General features: G+C 38.4%; 1 protein-coding gene and 1 long non-coding RNA gene across 2 annotated transcripts in view; one reads left to right on the forward strand and one right to left on the reverse strand.

Annotated features, from left to right (window-relative positions):
- LOC107727730 (uncharacterized) overlaps positions 1 to 2,702 on the forward strand; it is a 43,755-nt gene extending 41,053 nt beyond the window's left edge. Inside the window, exon 3 of the long non-coding RNA XR_001638391.1 lies at positions 2,645 to 2,702. This is a non-coding gene — a long non-coding RNA (uncharacterized LOC107727730). The remainder of the gene's footprint in view (positions 1 to 2,644) is intronic.
- stx1b (syntaxin 1B) overlaps positions 1 to 11,690 on the reverse strand; it is a 48,425-nt gene extending 36,735 nt beyond the window's left edge. The window contains exon 1 of the mRNA XM_016537684.1: positions 11,381 to 11,690. Coding sequence (XP_016393170.1) covers positions 11,381 to 11,410 — 30 coding nt within the window. The 5' untranslated portion in view covers positions 11,411 to 11,690. The remainder of the gene's footprint in view (positions 1 to 11,380) is intronic.
- Between the last annotated feature and the right edge of the window lie 24 nt (positions 11,691 to 11,714).

An 11,714-nucleotide genomic window follows, 5' to 3' on the forward strand; every position in this document is an offset into this window, starting at 1 on the left:
CACACACACACGTGCCCCCTCAAAAATCACGAGTGCATGACGCCCCTGACCTAAGCCTCCTACCAGTGTGGTTAGTGTGTGGGTGATGATGGAGGATTCTGCAAATGTTGGTACCTTTTTTTTGGAAGACACATTCTGTGTCTACAAAGCTGGAGAGCACAGATAAGGTCTGGGGGAAGAGTTTGGAGACAATAAATCTCCTAAGATGTTAGACAAGGGTCACAGTGGGACAGCAATAAACAATTCATATCTGCTTTCATCTCTTTTGCTGTTGAGTGACAAGAAGGGATTCTCTGCTCAAACAAGGAGAGACATTTTAGAGAATTGTTTTTGAGATATATTTGGTGCTTCCTTAAAATATGTCAGCCTGGAAATGACTACAACAGAATGGAGATTTATATTGGCTTTTAATTAAGTAGCTTAGGATTCATTTGCTATGAAGATTATGGATGCCATTATTAGTCATCGAACAACTGACTACTCAGTTTTTTGAGGTTTTTCCAGACTTTATATATAACACACACACACACACACACACACACATGTTGGGCTTACATGTTTTACGGGGACTCTCCATAGGCGAGTATTAGGGATGTCAGTTCAACGCGTCATCTTACATTTCATACAGCGACTGCTGACAAATATGATGCAGGGCAACAACTCCAGAAATGCAGTTATGCCCTAAAATTTAAGATATTGGGGCAAAAATGCTCCTGTATGAGTTTTTGTCTCATGTTTATATAATATGATAACACAGGAGCAGAGAGGGAGATCACACGAGTGCTGTTTTTGTCCAAAATATAACGAGTGTTTAGTTTCTGAATGAATCCGCGTTCTGAACGAATCGTGTGAACCAATGATTCAAAAGCCCATTCATAAATGGCGCTTTTCCACTGCGTGGTACGGCTCGGCACGACTCGGCTTGGCTCGGTTTGCGTTTCCACTACTTCCTCAAAAGACCATGAAACAGCCATTTTTGGGTTGTTAAAAAAAGGTGCGCTCATTCAAAACAGTTGCGTTCGATCATTCGCTCGCTGTACTGATTTAAATCTAGCGGGTCTGTTGTGTCTCATGTCGCAAGTTCAGTTACGCAGGTAGTGACAATTCTCTTCGGCCAATCAGTGATCAGCAGAGTTTTGGTAACGATACGGTTCGCTTGGAACCTCAACCGAGGTGGTACTCAAAAAAGTACCAGGTACTGTACCCAGTGGAAAACCCCCCAAAAGTGAACCGTACCGTGCCGTACCATGCAGTGGAAAAGCACCAAAAGTGAGCTGTTTACTGAATTCCTGAATGAATCAGCCGTTTGAACAAATCAAATGAAAGACTCATAAAGACATTTACCGCCACCTGTTGGCAGTTTTAGTTTCTTATTTAAGAAAAAAGGGAAAAAAAATATAAAGGCATAAATTTTTTTTTTATTATATCATCATTTACTCAAACCTGAATGACTTGCTTTCTTTTGTGGAACATAAAAAAGGTATTTTGAAGACTGTTGGTAACAAAGCTGTTTTGGTTACCAATGACTTCCACTGCATGAAGAAAAAAAAACTGAGATGTTTCTCAAATGATCTTCTTTTCCATAGTTTATATTGGGCCGTTGTAGCCTAAATGTTTAGGCCCTATATGTAATAAATTTGATGTTGAATCAAATAAAATATTTATTTCTAAAGCTACTATTTGTAATGTCTACTTAATACTTTCTCATTTAACACAAAAATAGCATTAAATAATCTTTTGGGGGTATTTTCATTCATTCATTAATTTCATTAATTAATCGACACATCATGTAATTAATTAGATTAAAAATTTTAATTGACTGACAGCCCTAATATATATATATATATATATGTATCAGTAAGATTTTCTGAATTTTTTAAAAAGAAGTCTCACTAAGGCTAATCTCACTATGCTCACTAAGGCTGAATTTATTAAAAACTATTAAGGGAAATACTGTTACAATTTAACATACTGTTTCCTATTTTAATGTATTTTAATTAAATTTTTAATTGTAATTTAATTTATTCCTGTGATACAAAAATTATTCCAGTATGCTGATTTACTGCATATTTATTATTATTACTAATGCTGAAAACATTTGTGCTGCTTAATATTTTGTGGAAACTGTGATGCATTTTTCATGATTCTTTTATGAATAGGAAGTTCAGAAGAACAGCATTTACTTGAAATCTTTTGTAACATTATAAATATATTTACTGTCACTTTTAATCAATTTAATGCCTCCTTGCTGAATGTAATTTCTTTCAAAAAAAATCGTACTAATCCCAAACTTTTGAATTAATGTAAGTTTATATTCTGATATTTTCAGTAGTACTGCTATAGTTAGCGTGCTGACAGCATGCTGTTGCATTTGGCCATTGTGTTGCATCTCATGCTGTTTTTTGGGCGTTTCACAAGCTGCTGTGTCACCTTAAAATAGTTCCGTTTTTAAAAACACATCTTTCTATGAAATGCATTCTGCTAGCTATTTTTGCACACGAGGAAGAGATTAATATCAAGGACATGTGAACCCATTACCAGCCTTTCATGTCTGATTATTTTGACATTTCTCCATTTTATCCATAGCAACCTAAACGGCATTCAAAGTATTCACTTTATCAGTTCTTGTATTCTTGCTTTGCAGGAATGCTAGATGGGAACCGTGAGAATGAAGGGCAGATCAAGTCAATCCATGCAGGGAGACACTTTCCTCAAAATCCACAAAACAAATGTCCTTCAAGTCAAGGTAGGTGTAGGACATATTCAATTCAATCCAAATATAGATATATACTATCAAGAACCTTGAGAGTCATCTTTTTCACATTATACATTGGCTTCTTGTCTTTTTAAAAAAGAGCACCACTGTATGCTTGGGGATATGTCACATCTACTCACTGCCAGCCTTATGACAGATTCTCTGCAAAACTACAGCATAAGCAACCCAAGGTCATTATAGTCTATTTGGGTGCACGGCAAACGTCTGAGATTGGTTTTAAGTAAAGGATATTATACAATAAGAGGGTCATTATCGCAAAATAAACCCCGAAGGGGTGATCAGGATCTGGGCTTGTGCCACCCTGAGAGGGTTTTTTTTGCGATGATGACCGTCTGAATGTACATTACCCCGCTTGTTACACGGCTACTTAACAAATAAATAAATACATGGACTTTAAATGTTTATTTGAGGTTAAATTATTTTAATTAGTCCTATACTTGTACAGGCCACAGAGAGAGAAAACACAAGCTCAGCTGTGAGGGGAAACTACATACTACACCTTGTAGATCTTGTAACTGTAACAAACACAATAAATCAAAGATTGTGAGTGACCTGAAACACTTATTCATAATGTCTAATACTACTAGTATGTAGATTACCATGAACTGTGTAGGCTCACCAATACGCAAAATTATTTACATGGCAAAGACTGAATAAAAAAGTAGCAAATATGTAAATGCATAAACTACAGCAAGGCATATTAAATGTATTTTGGATAATATTTTATTTGACCTGTCCTCCTGTCTAAGTTGACATCTTGCCTAGATTCTACCAATTACAAGAGGTATTTCTGCTCTAAATCCCATATTTTCATAATTTCCAAAGCCTTTGACATCGACAAGAAAAGATATTGGAAGCTTCTTCTCCTTTTAAAAGTTAATAAGCCTATTTTTAGCCTAACTATGCATAATTATGTAGTTTAGCATGTTTTTTCCTCTGCTGTCACCAAACCTGTCAGACAGCCCACCGGTTAAGAACCTCTTCAATGCGGAATACAAGCTAAATAGGGACAAAATATTACAGCAAAAGATACTAAGGAACACCCCAACCATCAACATACACTTTAATATGCATATGTTGAAAATAGGAACCTGCAGTGATTTGGGATGCAAGCTAAGAATGAGCGCATTGTATGATGATCAGCATGTGCACCAGCCAACATATAAAAAAAACATGCTCCAACATCATCTATCTATCACTGGAGAGAAGTAGCTAATTAATCAGCAATCAGCATATGAAGAAGTATGCAGAGATATTGCTGTACATGAGTCATTTTGAATAGTATAGCCATGTCTAAAGACATTTGTTGAGTCAAGCTTAAACTGCTAACCAGTTGATTTGACCTAGTTGGATATGAACCCATTGTGCTAATGTTTGACCGCTTTTTTCGACCTGTGTTTTAACACTTATATTTATGCATTTGCAGATGCTTTTATCTAAAGCAAGTCACATTCCAGGCAAGGTACATTTTATCACTTCATGCATTCACTGGGAATTGAATCCTTAACCTCAGGTCCGCTAGTCCCATGCGCTACTGTTTGAGCTACAGGATACAAGAACTTCTTGTTAAATGAATATATCTTCTAAAAGCACATTTTGAACTACACTAGCATGTAGATGACTCAGAAAGCCCATAGACATTTACTTCATCGGCCAAAAATTACATTTCTGTCATCATTTACTAGCCATCATTTAGCCATTGTCTTCCATAGCAGGAGAAAATACTATGGAAGTCAATGGCTACAAGTAACTGTTTGGTTTTCCACATTCCTCAAAATATCTTCTTTTGTGTTCAACAGAAGTAAGAAACTTATACAGGTTTGGAACGACATGAGGGTGAGTAAATGATGACAAAATGTTCATTTTTTTGTCATTTTCATTTTATTTTGCATGTAATGTCTGATAAAGCAGCGCTTGTGAGCGGAGCGCTGCTTTGTGTACAGCCGTTACCAGGGAAACCTAGATCTCTATCACTCCAACAGCGCCTCCTGCTGGCAGAGAATGCATTTGCATATGCTGCCACAAATAGAGTGCAAGTCTGTGGGAAACACTGGACTATGGTATAAATAAATTAAACTGTATAACAGTTTCACTGCAATTCATGTTATAATGTTAGAATTAAAGAACAATAAACATAATACATATTATCATTGTACTTATCTGTACATAGTAAATGCAGTTATTTTTAAGCGGTTGTTGACATCCTATCTAAAACGTGATTTAGCCAAAAAAAACAAAAAACAACAAAAATAACATTACCACTCTAATATGTCTTGCAATATCCGTGTGTGCAAAGTAGGGGTGCAACGATCACAAAACTCACGGTTCGGATCATATTATGGATTTTGAGTCACAGATCGGATAATTTTTCGGATCAGCAAAAAAAAAACTATTTTGCTTTTCATTTATTACTGAAAGCTTACTTTAAGTACTTCTATACAACAGCAAAAACTGCTAGCTTAAAGTCAGTAATAAAACAAGAGCAATTACAAGCATAGATGAATACAACATAAAGCTGCAAATAAAGTCAGTAACAGTGGTATTCAGGTGCAGAAATGTAATAATTAAGTGTAAAATAACACAATAGTGCTCACTGCATAAGTTAAATACAGATTAATCTTTAAAGCTGTGGTGTTGTTTGATTAGCAGACAGAAGCAGGTATTTATAGGCTGCTGTCTTTTTAAGACCAAATGCACGGACCTAATACTGACACACATCTGGTTTCTTTCTCAGCTGTTTACGTTCACTTAAGACGGGTGCCCAACCCTGTTCCTGGAGATCTATCTACCTGCAGACTTCAGTTCCAGCCCTGCTCCAGCACAGCTGTCTGTAATCATCAAGTGCTACCTAAGAGATTAAACTAGCTGGTTCAGGTGAGTTTGATCAGGGTTGGAGCTGAACTTTGCAGGATGGTAGATCTCCAGGAACAGGGTTGGGCACCCCTGACTTAAGAATACCCAGAATACTTGCCAAAACGGGTCTTCGGTGTTCACGTGCTTTCTTAATCTTGCCTCACTTCAAGTTCTCTTTTGCTTGAATAGTTTAAAATTGCTTGAATGTGTAAATTGGCAAGACAAAACTCGCAAATGATAAACTTTCACTCTATGATGGTTAAACTTCATGCAACAAATGCCTCGTTTATAATGGGTTTTAATGTTTTTGTCTCGTCGCTCCGGGACACGGCATCACAGTATGGTAAGGGGCGTAACATTTCCGTCACACGCTTGAGGTATTCGGCCAATCACAACGCACTGGATAGCTGGCCAATCAGAGCACACCTCGCTTTTCAGACCGATGAGCTTTGTAAAAATCGACGCGTTTCAGAAAGGCGGGGCATAGAGGAGAAACAATAATGTACAGTATGTGGAAAATAATGTGTTTTTTTAACCTTAAACCGCATAAACACATTTTATTACACCAAATACATGAAATAATATTCTTTTTTAACAACGTCATATGACCCCTTTAAGTATTAACAAAAGATCAGAAACTATAATTCACTTCAATATGAAAAGCTCAGCCTGAAGTTTTCCAGTCCTAAACTATAGTTAACATGTATAGTCTGCACCCATGGCCACATTTCTGCTGAATCTGGTTGTAGTTTGTGAAGAATCCTCTGACATGAGTTCTTCAACAAGACCTAAACATTTAACCATTCCAACTGTCACAGTCGCTTTTTGCCAGAATCAGTTACAAATCACTAACAAATTCATAAAAACGGTGCATCTTAAGCGGAAACATTTTGCCTTCAGTTTAACCTCTGAAAATCCTTACAACACTGCCTTCTGCTGAGCTTTGTAAAAGCAAAAATAGCCAACCAAATCAGTTTAGGCTCCCGGCCCAAGTGTCAGTGCTCAAAATTCATTTTATACTATTAGAAAGCAGTTTCACCCAATTCCTGCACGTCAGCAAATCTACCCGGCGTTCATTTAGTGCAATAACCCCACAACTGAATCATTAAGCCTTCATTTATCTCCTAACAAAATGTCTTTATGATGCATCTCATTTATCCTTCATCTGCTACAGTACCTGTGGCCACCACTGCTTATTCCTTTCTCTACTCTTTATGTCCTCTTCCAATTCCCTCTATCAGAGATTTGGGAAATTTCCACTCCCCTCTCTAACCCTACTGCAGTTTCATTGGCCGCCACTGTACCTGCAGCGCTTCATTCTTCCAGTTTGGACACAGCCACCGCCTCCCTTCCATCCGTGACCTATCGTGACCTATCTGTTGCATCTGTCGTTGGGTAGCGGCCAACTTCACATACGTAGCCGTATATTCCCCTCTCCCTCTCTCTGCCAATTATTATCTACCTGTTCCGGCCCCGTCGGCTGACAAGACACCTACTGAGTTCACTTTCCCCATGAGCTCAGCTCTTGCTGCAGTCAGCTGTAGCGTTGCTCGCTGCTTATCATTCTGATACTTTCTCTGTGTGTCGCGTCGGCTACCGGGGTTCCCTGCTTCTATCCCATCTGTCCAGAGAATTAATCCCCCACACGCTCGAGAAAAAAAACCTATTTTGCGTATCTAACAGGTTTGCATTTGATCAACTGGAAGAAGTCACAAATCAGCCCTTTTGATACATTATATTAGGCCGAAGTGATCTAGAACATATTTTTGGCAATCAAATGTGTTTTTATGCACTGTATGCTTACTTTCTGTCTCCGTCACGTAAAAAACCTTTTAAGTTCATTATATTATTACGCTTCCTCTAGTCTATGGCGAACTCTGGTAAGTGACATATTCACTTGTCCATTCTAATGAAATCACTAAATAATAATTTGCAACCAAACATGCTCTGTTTTTATAGAAATCTACAGATATGCATTAGCTATTTTTGCTTGGTTATATAAACAAATGCTAACATCAAAAGGAAGTGATTTTTGTCCAGTTTTGATCATTAATTTTATTATTTTTTTTTAGGAGCTAATATATTATGAATGAAGTTATAGATCAAAATGTGCGGTTTAGAGTTTATAACCTGTTTATGGTCATACTTGCAGCTGAATGATATTCTGTGGGCTCTATTAGCACTCGTTTAATATCAATTAGCACAATGTGTCTGACCTCTCCTTTTCTGGACAAAACTGGGCAAGATACAGTGTGTGATGCTGGTGGTGGATGAGGAGATACCCCCTGACAATGTTAAGCGCTTTGAGTGCCTAGAAAAGCGCTATATAAATGTAATGAATTATTATTATTATTATTATAATCTTTGCCTTCCTGGCGCTTCTAAGTTAATTAGGTTGCCAACTTTCCAGTAAGACAACACCTGTGGTTTATTACTATCACAAATTATTATCTGGACATCATGCTAGATGCAAAACATATTAAAATAAAGAAACTCATTCTTTATGCCATCTTCTCTAGAAATACTGTGAAATTCAACACTCGACAACAGTCAGTGGTTCCAACACATATTAACTGGGGTCCTAATTTATTGGTACTTACTCATTTGCATACATTTTTCATGTTGTTTTGCTTGCTTGTTCGCTTGTTTATTAATTTTGATGCACTCAACATCAAACAAACATGTGTTGTTTTTTTTCCCTCACTCATTCATTAGCCAGCTAACTGAAATATGCATATCATGTGGAAAACCATGTCCTACATTCAACTGATTTGAGAAAAGTTAATCAGTACAGTCATACTGAGCATATTCAGTATTCTCAAACATTTCAATATTTCAACATGGAGCTTAAACTAACATCTTGGCATATCTTGTAATTTTGAGTCTGCGGACATGTCTACATGATGACTTATTCTTAAAAGGGATTGTTCACTCAAAAATTTAAATTCTGTCATCATTTACTTGTGACTTTTTTTTCTGTGGTACATTAAAGAAGATATTGTGAGAAATGTTTCAGTGTTTCTTGACCATACAATAAGAATTGACCAAACAGTTTTGTCAGTTCTTTAAAATATCATCTTTTGTGTTCAACAGAAGAGTAAATGATGATCCCTTTAACATACCTAATTTGGAAGGCACAACAAAAGTCGTTTCACACTCCATAATGCACAATTCATGCCTATATCATTTACATTAGAAGTCTTAAATATGACTTTCCCGCTGAAGCCTGAGAGGCCGAGAGACACAGACATTCAACCTTGCCTCTCTCAAGGACATCACAGGGCACAGTGAAGCACAGCAATACACTGTGCATGTTTAGTATCAGGATTTGGACTCATTTTGTTACACTATAATAATTTATATTGCATGCATGCTTGCTCTGTCACTAACGCTGACATGAACCATATCCGCTTTTCAAAAGACACAGTCATCACATCACTACTTTGTTGTAGACCGTAAGATATATTATTGTATCTCAAACATATATTAGGTGAGACTGAGGCTAGTCGTCACCCGTTTTACTCTGGTGAATATTTCTTAGGGCAGATTTATTTTCTCAAGTCAATTTCAGTATAGGCTGCTGATGCTTTAAAGTCTTGGCTTCAAAAAAGCTATCGAACATTTCCTCCGCCAAGAAAAAGGTTCAATGAAGACACATTGAACTTTTGTGATAGAGATGTGGAAAAAAATGCAAAACATTGAATGAAACCTCATAAAAGGTGAAAAATTTCAAATGATTATTTTGACCAACAAATAGTCTATTGTGTAAAATAAATTCTATATTTTATCATTTTTTTTCCTTTGAAACCAAAGTACAAATTTGTTTAATTGAACATTACTCTCAAAACTTTATAGGTATTGAGATAAAGCTCTTCTCCTGTGTGACAACTAGCCCCGGTCTCCACAGTCCTTTTATCCGAATGATCTGCCATTGATATTGATATCTGGTCCATTTTCTGTAGGTTCCTTCTGGCCGTTGCCAGTGCAATCGTAAGAAATGAAGTGTGCTAATTATCAGAACGAGGCTGCTATGTGGACTTCTTCATCGGAGTCATAAATCTAGAGTCTTTATAATGTGAAATGTTGGAAATGTTGCCACTGTTGAAACATAATACATCCCCACCCGGCTTTCATGAGAAATACTTCAGGCTGCAATTATCCCATTCAATCACACTCATTCATTTAATGTCAGATCTCTCCCCTATACAAATGAAACCTAATATTGAAAGGGGCAAGGTCAATGAATTCCGTCTGATTTATCCTTGCTTGTCTCTGCTATGCATAGACACGCTCGCCCTGCGCACGCCCACCGTCCAAGTAACCCGTACACTTCCCTCACCGCGCGACCTATACGTCACAGTGATGTTGACGATTACGTAAAATGTGATTATTGCCCAATCATGTCGCATCAGATTCGCGTTGAGCCATTAACACCTTTAAAAGCAAGACTAATGATATATATATATATATATGTTTAAAAGCACTGTGGCAGCAGCGTACAGTGAATGCGCGCATCACGTATAATTGCGAATTCTCCAAATCCAATTATCTGTAGATTACATTTCTACGTTGCGTCTGATAAGCAAAGGCTGATATCAGATGCTCCGGGTCTCCGGGGGAATAAGGGAAGTCTTGGGCCGATTCCGGTCCGAATGACTTTTAGGATGAAGCGGAGGAAGAAGACGCGCGTCTTTGGGTTTGGTTGTGAAGTTGCTGATATATATATATATATAGGCCTATATATTTTTTACAAACATGTTAATGTACATATCTCTCTTACCCCCCCCCCGCCCCCTTTCGCTCCCTAGCAAGCGCACTACACGCGCATACACTGATGAGTGCAGTGCACTGGGTTCAGGCGTTTCCTTTACGATATTTCATTGATCTCCGGCGACGGAAAATTCGTGGAGGCTGGGAGACGCATTAAAGCCTCAAGGCCCACCTTCGATATTACTGGGGAAAAAATCACTAAATAAGCAATTAAGTCGCTATACCGACGCGACTACAAATAGGAATACTTTGGCGGCCATGTTGTATTCGTTTAGCTCAATTGGGCGATGCATGCAACAATATTACACCCTTTCATATTTAACATCGCGGCTAAGAACGGAACAAAGCGTGCTGCAATAATCGCACATCCCACCCAACGATCCAAACGCGTCCGATGAAGATGTACATATGCATCCAGAATGGAGCTTTAGTGGAGATGCTCAAAATTCCCCGGTGCAAAATCTAATAGAGTTAATAGGGTACGGAACAAGGCGCGGGTGAAATGTTATTTTCGTTTAACAAAAAATCGGTGTTAATAATTAATGATGCGGTGATCACAGAATTAGATATTTGGATGGTGCGTATCAGTGTAAGGATGCTGGCTAACTATCCGCAGCCGATCACACTCCTGGGCAACATGTATCAAAGGTAGTCTGCATGCATGCTAATGTAGGGGGCTCATTTCGCGAATTACGCCATATAACCCGATTTGATCGATAAATCGATCCATCGCACATGGAACGGCGCGCGCGTGTGAGCCGCTATTAAAAACGGTAATATATGCGCGATGTGGCAGACGGTTACATTTGTGATTGCGTGAGGAAAAAACATCGGAAAATGTATGAAAACCGTACTTATGCCCATAAATGCTCAGCCGTGAGCGAGCAGCAGTGAGATGTCAGCTGCTGACGCCCGGTTGCGGTGAGGAGACGGAGGATATGGGAGGAGATGAAGGATAAAGCATCAGGAATACAGACTTACACTTCGTAGTTCCTGCGTGCGATCCTTCATTTTTCCCCGCCGTGCTGGCCAAAAATATCGCTTGAGATGTCCGCGGCGTTCGTGGATTTATTATTAGCGAATGTCTGGCTCCTGTTTAATTTCCCACAGATTTAGGTGATTTCAGGGGGGAAAAAGGCGCCCTGATCTTCCCCCTCTGCACTATTTCACGCCTTTTTGCCTTTTCCCTGTTCCTGCTTCTGTGATGGTGTGTCCTCCGTGGCGGTGCAGTGATGCCCCGCAGCGCGCTCTGACTCCAGCACACGAATGCGATTCCGAACGCGGTACTGATGCTGCAAAAAAAAAAAAAAGGGGG

This window comes from Sinocyclocheilus rhinocerous, unplaced genomic scaffold (genome assembly GCF_001515625.1).
Source record: "Sinocyclocheilus rhinocerous isolate Xijiao unplaced genomic scaffold, SAMN03320098_v1.1 scaffold1028, whole genome shotgun sequence".
Lineage (NCBI taxonomy): Eukaryota > Metazoa > Chordata > Actinopteri > Cypriniformes > Cyprinidae > Sinocyclocheilus > Sinocyclocheilus rhinocerous.